Consider the following 16,073-nt stretch of genomic DNA (forward strand, 5'->3'; position numbering starts at 1 on the left):
CAAATCCCACCCCTGCCACATTTCTCCATGTTGCTCCATGGAGTTGCGTCAGGAAGGGCATCCGGCGTAAAACTTGTGCCAATTCAACAAGCAGATCCATCTTGGATTTGCTGTAGCGACCCCAAGTGCAAACAAGGGAGCAGCCGAAGGGACTTACTTTACTTGAAAAAATGTTTGGCATCAATGTTAAATCTTTGCTTGACATCAGTAAAACTTAAAAGGACTTCTCTGTCATAAAGATCTGATATTTTGTTGATACCCTTATTGGCCCATATCTTAAAGCCAAGATTGTTTGTACCTGGTGTGAAATTTCTATTTCCCCAAATGGGAGTAAATTGGGATAAAGCAGCATTTTCTTTTAAGTAGTTCAAAACCTCATACCAGACGATCACTGTATTCCTGACAAAAGGATTTAAGGTTCGTTTTTTCAAAATAGAAAGGTTAGCTGAATGGAGATATAACTTAAGAGGGATTTTGGAGGTTGTCTTCTCCTCAATCCTCGCCCAGTTAGGGAATGATGTAGTGTCAAACCAGTATGAAGCCGCTCTCAATTGTGCAGCCCAATAGTATCCTTGGAGAAAAGGGACTTTTAACCCACCCCTATCATATGGTAAATACAACAGCGTCATGCGTAACCTGGGGCGTCTATCATTCCAAATGAAATAAAAGATCTGCTTCATTTTGGCAAAAAAGTTAGTAGGAGGAGCAAGTGGAATGGTTTTAAAGAGGTAAAGGAGCTTAGGAAGAATATTCATTTTCAGAACATTAATACGTCCAATCATGGACAGTGGCAGAGATTTCCTTCTGTTTATAGAGCACATCACAGATTCAACTATGGGGTCATAATTAGTGGGTACCAATGATTCCATTATTGATGTAATTTTAACACCCAGATACGTGAAACTATCCTGGACATTCTTGAAGGGGGTGTATAGCGGTGGAGTTATTCTTTCTGAGCTTTTCAGGAACATAATTGTAGATTTTGTTGCATTAACTTTATAGCCAGAAAAACTCCCAAATATTTCTATACATTTCAATAGGGCAGGTACAGATTGCTTCAGGTTGGTCAGGAAGACAACCACATCATCAGCAAAGAGTGCTATTTTATTCTCAATATCATTTATGTTAATACCGGTTATCTCAAGGTTGTTTCTGATTGTAATATCCAAAGGTTCTATAGCTAATACAAAAAGAAGAGGTGATAAGGGACATCCTTGTCTTGTGACTCTGGAGAGAGGAAACTGTTTTGACACTATGTGATTTGTCAGTACTGATGCCCTTGAGTCATAGTACAAGATCATAATCCAGTTAAGGAAATAACAGCTTATACCAAAATGTTGAAGAACTTCAAATAAATATGTGTTCCACCATATCAAAGGCCTTTAAAGCATCTAGACCTATCATGGCCATGTCAGGTGTTTCCTTTTTAGCATGTATAATATTTAATACCCTACGGATATTGTGGAAACCTTGTCTGCCCAATATAAAACCATTTTGATCCGGCTCAACAATAGATGGCAAATTCTTCTCTAGTCGGCGTGCAAGAACTTTGGCTATTATTTTGGCATCATTATTGATCAAAGATATTGGGCGGTATGACTCACATTTTGTAGAAGGTTTGCCAGGTTTTAATATTAAGGTTATAAGTGCAGTCTTTAGCGTTGAGGGTAATTCACCTTTCTCTAATGATTCCTCACACATATCTAGTAAGGGAATAAGTAGCATATCTTTAAATGTTTTATAAATGTCAATAAGAATGCCATCAGGCCCTGGTGTTTTCCCTCCTTTCATACTATCAATGGCCTCTGATAGCTCAGACCGGGATATTGGGAGATTAAGTTCTTTTTTAGCATTGTCATCCAGCCTAAGTATGTCTATTTGGTTTAAAAAGTTGTCAAGTGAGTGAGGAGTTGCTTTAGTTTCTGATGTATATAGTTTTGAATAGAATGCCTGAAAGTTTTTATTGATATCTTGTAGGTTAGTAATTGGATTCCCTAGATCAGACTCAAGTTCAAAGACTGCTCTTTCATTCTGTAATGATTTTATACGCCAAGCCAGTAGCTTCCCTGCTTTTTCCCCTTGGTCATAGAATGTCTGTATTAGTTTCATTAGACTAGACGCTGCCTTATTTGCTGACAACTCATTATACTGAGCTCTAAGAATGTCCAGTTTTTGTTTGGTCCCCTTCGTATTGAGAATATTAATTTCTTCTTCTAATTCTTTGATGTCTTTTTCCAACTCTATCAGCTTTATACTCGTATGTTGTATGTATGCTGCTTGTATAGCTGATCATCTGTCCCCTGATAAAGGCTTTGAACGCCTCCCACCTAATCGACGCTGATGTCTGGTTGGTGTTCATTTTAAAGTAGATATCAATATTTGCCTCAAGAAATGTCAAAAACTCATTATCATGGATCCATCGTGGGCTTAATCGCCACACTGAGGGTCCTTTGCAAGCCCCAGTGACAGTATAGGAGAGCAACAGTGGCGCATGATCTGAAATGACAATACTTTTGTACTCACAGCCAACCACATTTTCTATAAGGGATTTAGAGAGAAGGAAATAATCAATACGAGAGTATGAATTATGAGTAACAGAGTAGCAGGAGTATTCACGTCTAGATGAGTTATTGTATCTCCAAATGTCGCATAGACCAAACTTATTTATGTGGTATTGAATTGCTTTCCTACTTTGAATGTGTGTGACATCGATACTTGAGGATTTGTCAAGAGCTGGATCCAGAGTACAATTGAAGTCCCCTGCTAGGCAGAAGTCACCATATAGTGATGATAAGGTTAGAAATAAATTGTCATAGAAAGAGGCATCATCATTGTTTGGCCCATAAACACAAACCAAATTAATATCCTGACCAGATAACGAACCCTGTACAGCACAGTATCTGCCCGCTGAGTCTAATATGGTATTGTGAATTTTTAATGGAACAGAAGAATGAATTAATATTGCTACCCCTCTTGCATGAGAAGAATATGAGGCTGCTATGATCTGCCCTGGCCATTTCCTTTTTAATGGTATAAGTTCAGATGAAAGTAAATGAGTTTCCTGAAGAAAGGCTATCTGTGTTCTTAGTTGTTTCAATCTGGATGTTACTTGTTTCAACTTCACCAACTTTCTAAGACCCCTGACATTCCATGAAATCATATTTACCCTTAAATTCCTGCTCATGATACCATCTGTAAATTAAAACATTCCCACTGTCGTCTCTATAATCAGAACATAAAATATTACCAATATTGTGCCTTCAAAACAAACATAGAACACACCAAGCACAGGCCTATCCCCAACAAGGCCAAACACCAACCCCATGCGGACAAAAACGCACATCTCCCCCCCCCCCTTAACCAGCGTCCCGGCCAGGCTCCAACCTGATCCTATATAAAGGGAGCAGTGAGCAACCAATCGTCGCAATGGAGAAAAATAATCAATCAACAACAAAATAGTACCTTGGATAGAAACTCCGCCCAAATAATTAAAAAGAAAATGAAAAATGTTCTTTTGTGACCAAAAAGAAAGTATTTCACAGTCCACAGTAGCCTAGACCATATTGTTGTTGTCTCTTACAAACATTACAATGCCACAGCAGCTACACAACAGCAGGTTATTGTTGATAATCTGGACTGTCAATCAGAGCTATTATATTACCCTTGTTCCTCGGAAGACTCACGTCGGGTGTCTTGCGGATTGCAGCGCTCCAGCTTAACGAGTTTCTCAGCCTTAGCAGGAGAATCAAAGAAGTGCCAGGTGTCCTCGTGCCAGAGCCGTAGTCGCGTAAGAAATATGAGTCCATAGTCTATATTCAAGTCTCTCAGTCGTAGTTTAACACCATCAAAAAGTTTTCGTTGTTTCTGGACTTTTGGTGACAGGTCCGGGAAGAACAACACCCGACTGTTTTCGAGTTTGACCTCCTTCAGACATGCCACATTCATCACTTTGTCTCTTTCACGGTAAGACAGGAATTTCACAAGCACAACACGCGTCTTTGTTTCACTTTGTTGTTGGTGGTTTTTTGCTGTCGACATCGTACCCAGGCAATAGGCTTGCTCGATGTCCAGGTGATCCTCCATACCCAGCACTTGCGGTAGCCATGTCATCAGAAACGCACGGCAGTCTCGCTTTTCAGAGCCCTCAGGAATTCCGACCAGCTTTAAATTGCAGCGTCGGCGTTGGTTCTCGATCTCTTCCATCTGCAAACCAAGCTTTTGGACTTTTTCCTTTGTGGTGTCAGCCACTACTGTGAGAGAGGAGATCTGGTCCTCCACCGCACTAATGCGGTTCTCGGCTTCAGTGAGTCTTTCTGAGAAGGTCCCTATAACTTCTTTAATCTCGCGGTTAGAGGAGACCACTTCATGCAATTGCGTGGAGAAGTCGTTTCTAACTTCATGCAGTTGCGTGTTAAAGTCATTTCTGAGTGATTTTATAGCTGACAGGATTTGACTCACATCACTAGCTTCGTCCTGATTTAGCATAGTGCTATCCTCAGCTCCTTCGGACTCGTCCTCGTGTAGCACTCCGTTTTAAGTTTAGTTGTCTGTTTTCTCCCTCGATTCTTCGACATAATACGACATTCAGACCTTAGGATTGATTTTGGTCACAATTCGCTCGATGTAGACTGTTAAAACTTACAAGTTGTTTCAAATCAGGCGGAGCCTCTGTCCAAGCGACCTTTCAGCTACGCGCCATAACCGGAAGTCCCCATGCCCCCACAAACTTGAACACGCATCTGACTGTAGAAGCTGCACTGAAAGACACAGGACATGCAGGAGCCAAAAATATCGCAGAAGTGTACACGAGGCCTGGAAAAAAAAAAACGAGCCGTGGTGGCTCCTGTATCACTGTATTACATTACTAAGTCATATATATTAATTTATAACAGAAAACTGTCAAAAGGGGTAATAAATATAAGTGTAAAGATGATTGAATAAATTGATCAGTCCTTTTGAACACCGTGCAGATTGCTGCTGCTGCTGCCTTCATGTACCGTTGGAAATTACACCCTGTTTGCTTGGATTTTTTTTTTTGTTTTTTTTTATGGGTGGGTGGTCAGCTTCACTGGGCTTAGGCACCTTATATAGGCAAGAATTAATCTTTTATGTGGATACAATTAATTATTTTACCAAAAATAAAATGAAAACCACGCTTCTGCCACAAGCAACTGCTGAGTTTGAAACAACAAAAAAGTTCTGTAATTTCCAACAGTACTTGAACACAGCAGCAGCAGCGACCTCTGATGATATATTCAATCAGTGAAGATAACAAATTTCCACGAAGCAAAAGTAATTACCTGTCCAACAGAAAGAGAGCAAACTCTGCATCACTTTTCAGGCCCTTCAGATGCCTCAATTGTTTCCACCGAGAAAATGCCGCACCGATGTTGACTCTCGTCTGATCTCTAGCTTTATCCCGAGCCTTTTTCATCACAGCCTTTTCTGCCTTCCACTTTCTTTTCCTTGGCTTTCTATTGGGATGAGCTGTTAAACATAATGGTGGAAGTGACAGTTTCGGCTGTATTCCCTCTGCCATTGTACCGAAGTGAACTTCTTTGGTGAAACGAGATGAGTGTGCCCACGCGGCGGAGGGAGGGACAGAGGGGGGCATTGAGCCTGGTGACGCGAGCAGGAAGAACTAGACATGAAGGCATCTGATTAGTTTTTTTGAGAGCGCACTGTGGGGCTTATACTGGTCGGAGTTTGATCAATCCTACAGCTGCTACAGATCTCTGATTTTTTCGTTCCTTTTTCTGAATATGTAATGTATTGATTACTGTTAGGATAGACGGAGCATTTTACCCAATATAACAAAAAGTGGTTCTGAACACAGTTGCCTACCCTAGCTTTAAAGTTGCAGCATGTCAGTCTGTTATTACATTATCGCATACAACCTCAATTCCAATGAAGTTGGGACTTTGTGTAAAATGTAAATAAAAACAGAATGCAATGATTTGAAAATCCTCTTCAACCTATATTCAATTGAATACACCACAAAGATAAGATATTTAATGTTCAAACTGACAAACTTTATTGTGTTTGTGCAAATATTTGCTCAAATTGAAATTAATGCCTGCAACACATTTTAAAAAAGCTGGGACAGTGGTATGTTTACCACTCTGTTACATCACCTTTCCTTCTAACAACACTCAATAAGTGTTTGGGAACTGAGGACACTAATTGTTGAAGCTTTGTAGGTGGAATTCTTTCCCATTCTTGCTTGATGTATGACTTCAGTTGTTCAACAGTCCGGGGTCTTCGTTGTCGTATTTTGCGCTTCATAATGCGCCACACATTTTCAATGGGCGACAAGTCTGAACTGCAGGCTGGCCAGTCAAGTACTTGCACTCTTTTACTACGAAGCCACGCAGAATGTGGCTTGGCATTGTCTTGCTGAAACAAGCAGGGACATCCCTGAAAAAGACATTGGTGGCACATGTGTTGCTCCAAAACCTGGATGTACCTTTCAGCATTGATGGTGCCATCACAGATGTGTAAGTTGCCTATGCCATGGGCACTAACACACCCCCCATACCATCACAGATGCTGGCTTTTGAACTTTGCGCTGGTAACAATCTGGATGGTCTTTTTCCTCTTTTGTCTGGAGAACATGACGCCCATGATTTACAAAAACAATTTGAAACGTGGACTCATCAGACCATAGCACACTTTTCCATTTTGCATCTGTCCATTTCAAATGAGCTCATGCCCAGAGAAGGCAGCTTTTCTGGATGTTATTGATGTATGGCTTTTGCTTTGCATGGTAGTTTTAGCTTGCACTTGTAGATGTAGCGACGAACTGTGTTAACTGACAATGGTTTTCCGAAGTGTTCCTGAGCCCACGCGGTAAGATCCTTTACACAATGATGTCGGTTTTTAATGCAGTGCTGCCTGAGGGATCGAAGGTCACAGGTATTCAATGTTGGTTTTCGGCTTTTCCGTTACGCGTAGAAAGTTCTCCAGATTCTCTGTATCTTCTGATTATGTTATGGACTGTAGATGATGGAATCCGTAAATTCCCTGCAATTGAACATTGAGAAACATTGTTCTTAAACTGTTGGACTATTTTTTTCACACAGTTGTTCACAAAGTGGTGATCCTGGCCCCATCTTTTGGGATGCTCCTTTTATACCCTTACAAACCCCCAGAGCAGGAACACTGGTGACAGTGGTAAGAAAAACTGGCTCTGAGGAAGAAACCTCAAGCAGACCAGACTCAAAGTGGTGACCCACTGTTTGGGCCATGCTACCGACACAAATTACAAACAAATTCACATGAAATTGTTGCCGGTGCACAGGACAGGAGGGTTGCAGAAACAGACACCACACCCATCTCTGGATGGAGTCGCACCTCAAATTGAGAGGAAAAAAACACAGTCACTTGCCACTAGCCCTAAGCTTCACAAAAAGACCCAGAATTTAGATAAATTGGAGACCCCTAATGCTGGTCTGCGGTAAATCAGAAAATAGAACATTGTAGTAGTCCAATCTAGAAGAGACAAACGCATGAATCAGGGCCTCAGCATCAGCCATAGACAGGATATGAGGAATTGTCACTATATTTCGCAGGTGGAAGAAAGCAGTCCTCGTACTATCTCTGATGTGGAGGTCAAAGGACAACGTAGGATCAAAAATTACCCCAAGGATCCTCACTTTTCTGTGTGATGTATGACACACGAGCCTAGGCTAAGTATTAGCAGGTCAAATTGATGCAGATGTCTCACTGGACCAAGAACCATCATTTCAGTCTTATCAGACTTTAAAAGCAGGAAATTGCTAGACATCCAGCTTCTCACTGATGCAAGGCCATCTTCACATGTAACTGAGTATCATCAGCATAACAGTGAAAGGTAATCCCAAAACGCCGCAATATGTGCCGAAGAGGTGCTATATAAAGGGAGAAAAGCAGGGGGCCTAAGACGGACCACTGTGGAACCCCAAATTTCATGTCACTAACGTTAGAGGTAGTGTTATTGTGCAAAGCACAGTGCGAATGACTGGTCAGGTATGACGTCAACCATGCAAGGGCACTCCCAGTAATCCCAAAATGATTTTCCATCTTATCGAGTAGAATATGATGATCCACGGTATCAAACGCAGCACTGAGATCTTAACAGCACCAGAACCGTAGTGGTGTGCAAATCCATTGCAAGCAGAAAATCATTCACCACTTTAGTGAGAGCTGTCTCTGTGGAATGATATTTTCTAAAAGCAGACTGCAGTGGCTCAAAAACCCCTTTTTTTTTTTCAGAATTTTAACGCAAAATAATAGATTTGATATTGTCCTATAGTTTTTCATTGCACTAGGGTCAAGATAAGATTTCTTGCAATGGCTTAATCACTGCAAATTTGAAACATTTAGGAACAGATCCAGAAGTTATGAGAGATTAATAATTTCCAGCACAGTCAGCCCAAGAGTGGGCCACAGGTCCTTAAACAGTTTTGCTGGTATAGGATCAAATAAGCAGGTTGTGCTTTTTGTAGACGTTACGAGTTTCATCAGCACCCCTAGTGAGATACTATCAAATTCTGCAAATATAGATAATACCTCAGTAATGGCACCCACCTCAATAGCAGGGTGTAATGGCTGGGTTAAGGCATGCTGGGATATGTTTAACATAATGTCTTCTAGTTTCTTCTGAAGTAATCTAAGAAATCTTGTGCTGGAAAAGGAGAGCCACTTACAGGTTGTCCATGAATAAGTATTGCCACCATGTCAAACAAGAACTTTGAGTTATGCTTATTTTTGTTGATCATATCAGAGTAATACGTCCACTTTGTAGCCAGCAGTGCATGCTTATAGTCTAAGACAGCATCACGCCATGCAAGGTGGAATACTTCTAATTTTGAACTACGCCATTTCCGTTCTAGACCTCTAGCCTTATGCTTGAGGTTAGGCAAGCAATCACTGAACCAAGGTGACTGTGTTTTGGGGGGTGCGTGGTTTTAATAAAGGTGTTGTAATCATGTCTAGTGTAGTTTTGAGCACTGAGTTTAAATTGTCCATAAGACTGTCTACTGATTGGGCATTTTCCAAAGATGAAACTAAGATATCAGGCAGTCAAGCTTCCAGTTCAGTCATAGTTGAGGAGTTGATGTGTTGCCACAGTGATATATAAGGTTGTTGTTCCACTAAACACGTCAGCGAAACTGTAAACCTAATAACTGAGTGATGAGACCACTGATGCAAGAGGCATGATGTCAGTATTCGTGACAGCAATACCACATGCGAGAACCAAATCCAGGGTATTTCCACTAATGTGCGTCGAGTCCAGGAGGCATTGCTGAAATCTTAATGCATCCACAATTTCCATCAATGAATTGCAGAGGGGATCAGAAGGCTTATTTATATGAATGTTGAAGTCACCAATAATCAGAATGTTATCCGCACTAGTTGACAAGTTAGAGATGAACCCACCAAATTCATCTAAGAATTCTAAGTATGGGCCAGGGGGCCTATATACAATGACAAAATAATACGGCTGATTTTTATTCTTCTGACCTTGGCAATATGTAGCATCGTGGGCAGAGCGGAGAATCTGATGCTCAAACGAGTTATATTTTACCCCCAACAGTTAATAAACTAAACCTAGATTTATAAATTAGAGCAACACCCCCACCTTGGTTCATATCATGAGGGACGTGACTAAATGTGTATGCCGGTGGGCATGCCTCATTTAAGGGGAGGACAGCTGTAGGTTTAAGCCAGGTTTCACATAACCCAATAATATCTAAGTGATGATCCATAATTAGATCATTAATAAATAATGATTTTGAGGACAGTGATCTTTTGTTAATGAGACCCAGACTAAGGACCTCAGTGGGGTTGACAGTTGGGCTGTTTGGATTTAGGGGTGGTTCCAGAGTAGCATATAATATATGCCTGGACGTAGGTTTAGGTTTGAGACATTCCACGCGGGTTGTTGGTAGCAGACACAAAATATTTGATATTGCAGTGCAATATTGATAGTGCAGTGACCACGGCACACCAGAGGTTTTTTTAAATTGGAGCAAGACGGAGCGCACAGCGTGTCGTCAGACAGTGTGGACTCTGATGATGAGGAGATGATCCCTCTTTTGTTCTGGATGATGAACCAGAGCAGGTGGGTCCACAGATGTGCACACAGTTCTCCACAGCTTCTGTTTGCAGTTTCTCCTGGACTCAGGCGCTATGAGCTCCTCAGATCCAGACACACACTGCTGCAGCTGTGGCTCCAGGCGCGTTTTGTTTAAAATGTCAAGATTGTTAGCTTCGGTTTGTTTAGTTCCTCTTTCATCTCTTTTGCGCTGTTGCTTCTCAGGCTATTCAGTGATAGAGCTCTTTCGTCCACCTTTTCTCAACAAATTGTGACTTTTTTTTACTTTTTCCCTTTGTTCAGGAATCGTCGTATGCCGTGTGACTGGGCCATTAAAATCACAGCAGTTACGCTGAAAAACTAACAGTATTGGACTGGTAAAAACAGTAATAAGAGAAACAGCCGGGGGGGGGTGAGTTGACGCAAGCTAACTGCTACTGAAAGCTAACCGCTAGTGATTCACAACAGGAGGACTAGTTAAATAATTTTCAGAGTAGATACACTTAAAAACCAAAAGAAGTTTTAAACAGAAATAAAAGAAATGAATACAACCGTATAGAGAATGGAAGAGTGTCACAACAGCAAACAATCTGTCAGAAGCAAGTTGCCAGAATAACTCATGTAACTTCTTTCAAGTGCAGACGAAAACTCATATATCAGCCTTTGGTATCGTGCATACAGACTGAGGAACTTCCTTCTCAAAGGATAGTTCATCCAAAAAACCAAAACACTCTTGTCCGGAAGGAGTGCATGAACCAGACGGTCAGCCTTGTGGGACAAAAACATTCTAAAGAACGTCTAATCACTACCTCAACAGAGGGAGAATGCAAAAACAACACCTTGTAAGTCTTGTAAGTACACCAAACTGCGTACTTACAAGACGGCAAGACAAGAGGACAAATTCCAGGGACTTGGTAATGAGCAGGATCCCATAGGAAAACCAACCACCATGGGAATATTGCAATAGTAATGGACCCGCCACCTCAAGGAAGATAGACAGTGACTGAAATAACCAAACTCATCAGATAGCAGGTGCATAATCCAACAGGTGGGAAATAAAAACACTAAAGACGTGTAGGGACCAGAATGAACACCAGAGGGGGAGAGAGAGATGGAGAGAGACAGGAGAGAGAGAGAGAGGACAGAATGAAGTGTAAAAAAAACTACCAGAACAACAGACATCAAGACAGTGCTTGAAACTGATAGAAGGCAGATGTGATGCCAGAAAAGAAGCTCGGAAAATATGTGAGACATGACAAAGAAATGGAGGTAAACGGCGAATGAGGGCAGACAGAGATGGGAAAATGGGCCAACAGACAGAGGAAGACAACAGGCAGACTAAACCAGCTAAAACCTGATCACAGATCACAGACAGGACCCTGACATACAAGTATACAATTCTGGGTCTTTTAGTGAAGCTTAGGGCTCGTAGCCGGGAATCACCTTAGTCTTTCTTCTGTTTTCGTGTTGCTTAATGCTGACGAATTATACCTTGAGTGTAGTTCTTCTGGCCGACTGATTCTGTTCTCTTTTTTCTCTGTCCAAGATGCAGCTGGAACCATGTACTGGATTGGATGATTTCTGTGGCAGAAGCGGGATGGACTCCGTTGTAGGAATCGATCCAATGAGTGGCTTGATGACCCCCCCCCCAACCCCCTCCCCCTTATGGTGGAGTGGATGTCTGCATGGACTCTCATCAATTGTTGTTGTGTTGTGTACTGTGTGGCCTCAACAGTGGGTCACCCCTTTGAGTCTGGTCTGCTTGAGGTTTCTTCCTCAATATCATCAGAGGGAGTTTTTCTTACCACTGTCACCTGTGTTATTGCTCTGGGGGTTGGTAAGGTTAGACCTTACTTGTGTGAAGCGCCTTGAGGTAGCTTTGTTGTGATTTGGCGCTATATAAACGACACTGAACAAAAATATAAAAGCCGGTTTGTGAGAGCTTCTGTTGCTGCTGCATTCATGTCGGAAATTACAGGGCAAACTCAGCCTGCTTGCTTGGGTTTTTTTTATCTGGGTGGGGGGTCAGCTTCACTGGGCTCAGGCATCTTATATCGGCCAGAATTAATCTTCTGTGTGGATACAATTTATTATTTTGCCACAAGCAACTGCTGAATTTGAAATAACAAAAAAGTTGTGTAATTTTCGACGATACTTGAACGCAGCGGCTGTGACAGCAGCAGCTCCTGCGTGTGTTTATTATTTTTTATTAAATATAACAATATGAGTGTAGGAATGACAGTCCAGCCCTTCTGTACATGTGGCAACAGGTAGATAATTTAAATGATTATATAAAGAGCTGTTCTGGAAGGCAGAATTCATGTTGTGGATCAGTGGCAGCTCGTGGAATAACTGCACATGGGGAGTCAATGCGTGTTCACATGGACTGATCAATTTACTCCTCTGATATATTCAATCATCTTTACGCTTATATTTATTCCCCATTTTGACAGTTTTCTGTTATGTTGTTGTTCATTCAGCTGCTCCCGGTTTTGTTCGGGGTCGCCACAGCGGATACAGCCAGATCCGCATTGGTAATTGGCACAAGTTTTACGGCAGATGCCCTTCCTGACTGTCAGGATGGGAACGCGTCACCAGGAGCGGCTGGACCCGCAATGCAAAGTCCCAGACAAGGCTTTGGTGTAGGAGAAATCATGGTCTTTATTCCAGGCTTGGTTTTGGTACACATGTAATCAGTCAGCATGGCAGAGGTACAAACAGGATCAGGCTGAGACGCAGTCACAAACGAGCAGGGTTCAGAAGCACGAGCAAACTCAGACATCCTGGATGAAGCAAAAGGCATGGTCAAGGTAAAAAGAGCAAGGTTCAGAACTGCGGTGTGCTGTGAGACTGTAAGGGCTTAAATAACAGGTGCTGTGAACAATGTGCATGTGCAGACTAATTAGGTAACAAGGTGCAGGTGTGGAGGGAAGATTCCAGAAAGGGGGCATGGCTAGTAGACAAAGATCAAACACTGTGCAAGTGAGTGAGAGGAGCAAAGATACTTGGGCTGGTGTAGGGAGTGTAAAGCCGTGGTCACAACCCGCCGTACTTGCACGTGCGTGCAGTCTACTTGCAAAAACATGGGCTAAATTTGGAGATCCGTACGTCGTAAGTACTGCCTCAGTACGAATTTAGGAGCACGCAGACACGTCATAGAGGTTTTAGTGCATGCAGAACTTTCGCTGTGGTCAGGCTGCGGATTCACCAGCAGTACAGATGACGCACGTTGTGAGTACTGCCTCAGCACGGATTCAAAGCAACACATTTTCGTTCAATTACTATTGAACTAACCAAATCCGTACGTAGGCAGTCACCACATACTATGGAGGCCGACAGACTTGCATGCACGACGCAGCTTCTCACTTGAACTTGGACTTTATTTCCAAACTTCAGCAACACACACTTCACAGCTTCAGTCTGATAACTAGTTGTAACTTTTCGAGGGAAGTAAACACTCGTACAACTGACCGCTGCAGGCTGGACATGCTCAAGCATTGCCAACGCCGAAAAACACCTGCCGCTCCGGTCCCGCTCATAAAAAAGAAAAGCGACCCCACACACACACATACACACTGCTTTATTGTCAACTCTCTTTATCGTTACACTCCTAGAGACGTGCGTTGAACGTACTCCCTCCCTCCTCTTGCTACTGCCTCCGTACATTTTCACAAAAACTTAGTGGCCGTGGCATCCGCAGAACACGTACGGCGAAAAAAAAACACACAGTGGGCTGTGACCGGGGCTTAAGTGAGGTGAAACAACACAGACAGAAACAAGGTGAGAGACATGGGACAGGTGCAAAGAGTGTGAGTGAAAGGAAACAAAGCAGACAGAATCCAAGTGAGGGAAAAACATAATGTCAGGTGCAGGGTGTGGAGTGAACATAAATAACTGGACGTGAATGCAATCTAAGAACAAAACTGAAAAGCAAACCAGAGGATTACAAACACAGAAGATAAACTTCATAAAAACTGCTCGGAGAATAATAGAAAATAAAACACTAAGACAAAACTAAACTGGAACAGACTAAGAAACCAAAGTGGCTAAACAAATTAAAAATAAAACAGAGACTGAGATAACAAAACCTGACACTAAAGCACAACAGATAATATAACAAATGAGAAGAACAAAATAAACAAGTGGTAAACAATGAAAACACAAACTGGCTGAACAAAACAACGGAATTGGACAATGGCTAAAGTATAAAAGTAGCAAAGAAACAAATTGACAAAGCAAAATAGAACATAGAAGAAACACATGATGAAAATAAACAACTAAAATCAAAGCAGGAACAGAAGATGCAGCAAAGAAAGGGGCAAAAAAAAGGGATCAAAGCCTGGATCAGGGCCGGTCATGACACTGACACAACTCCAGTTTTTACCTGGAGAAACACACAGCCGCTGGTGTTCCAAAGAGGTCTCCCATCCAAGTACTACCAGATCCTGCTCTGCTTAGCTTCTGAGATCTGACGGGATCAGGCTGACACAGAGCAGACCAGCTGCTGACAGTTTGCTGTTATAAATCAGTATATATAGCTTAGTAACATAATACAATGATACAGCAGTGATCACAGCACACCAGTTGTTTTTTTTGTTTTTTTTTTTAATTGGAGAAAGATGGCGCGCGCTGTTAGTGAGCATGTCTCCTTTGGCGAGATAATCCATCCCACCTCACATGTACCTCAGGCACATCTGTGCAATAATCATGTTGTCAAATCAGCATCTTGATCTGCCACACCTGTGAGGTGGAATGGATTATTTCGGCAAAGGGGAAGTGCTCACAGATTTTGACAGATTTGTGAACAATATTTGAGAGAAATTTGTCTTTTGTGTATACAGAAAATGTTTTAGATCTTTGAGTTCAAGTCATGAAAAATGGGAGCAAAAACAAGTGTTGCATTTTTATTTTTGTCCAGTGTAAAAAATTAAATTGAAACAGCTGTGTGCTGTTACAATACTGTCTTTTGTGTAGTATGTGATTGTATTTCATCGTAGTATTGATCATCATTAACCTGTTAGCTGTTAGCTAACATGACACTCACTGTGTGTTGTTTCAGGTTTCGCTGCAGGCGCTGTGTGAACGGGCGGGCAGTTCGTCACCCTCCAGAGGACTCGGACTGTACCAGTGACTTGTCGCAGTGGAACCACTGCTGGGACAAGAGGGGCCTGACGGACCAGGTGCTAAAAGCATCCTGGGATGCTGCTGTGACTTTCGTCTTTCATCAGCGCTCGCACTGCGCGTGACCGTCCTGACCTGAGCTCAACTCTGGCTTTCCTTGATGCCAGTCCCCTGCTGTGACTGTACTATGTACTACATAAGCGAGCAATGACTTACTTACATGGTTTGGATGTGCTCCCCCACCACCAACTTCCTTGACCTTTGACCTGGATGTTGACAGATGACTCACATATGCTGCCAAGATTTAGATTTTGCAGGCAGACTTTTGATCCGGTTTCTGGTGTTTTTTGTGCAGGTGCCCATGAATTTGCTTGGAAGTTGTTCTTTGGTTTCCAGGCTCCAGGTGCATCATGGGATAGCTTATTGTTGTATGTTTGCACACTCTGGAGGTAGTAGATCATTTGGTACTGTTCAAATACTTCAGAATGCAGAGTGAGTATTCAGACACCCTCCGTATTCTAACTTACTCCTGTTTGCCAACTTTCCACAAAAGGTCAGACGGGATGGAAAATGCAAATAATATATATGTATGTGTATATATGTATGTATGTATGTATGTGTATGTATATATATATATATATATATGTGTGTGTATATAAAAACCTCATCCTGATACTCACATTTACACTGATTTTTGTGCCGTTGCACACAGGATGAACCCGGGATACTTTGTTTTTTTTGTTTGTTTTTTTTTGTTTTGTTTTTTTTGGTCAACTTCATTTTTTTTAAAGTTTAAAGTGTTTGTTAATTTTGTAGTGTTTCCATTCCTTGTCACATTCTTCCTGAAAATGCCTTTCAAGGTGTCCAGCAGCCC

At 41.9% G+C, this 16,073-nt stretch overlaps 1 protein-coding gene across 1 annotated transcript in view; it reads left to right on the top strand.

Annotated features, from left to right (window-relative positions):
• rad54l (RAD54 like) overlaps positions 1-15,736 on the top strand; it is a 113,536-nt gene extending 97,800 nt beyond the window's left edge. Inside the window, exon 18 of the mRNA XM_034180176.1 lies at positions 15,138-15,736. Within this exon, the coding sequence (XP_034036067.1) occupies positions 15,138-15,324 (187 nt within the window). The 3' untranslated portion in view covers positions 15,325-15,736. The remainder of the gene's footprint in view (positions 1-15,137) is intronic.
• Positions 15,737-16,073: the final 337 nt, after the last annotated feature.

This window comes from Thalassophryne amazonica, chromosome 10, assembly GCF_902500255.1.
Source record: "Thalassophryne amazonica chromosome 10, fThaAma1.1, whole genome shotgun sequence".
Taxonomy (NCBI): domain Eukaryota; kingdom Metazoa; phylum Chordata; class Actinopteri; order Batrachoidiformes; family Batrachoididae; genus Thalassophryne; species Thalassophryne amazonica.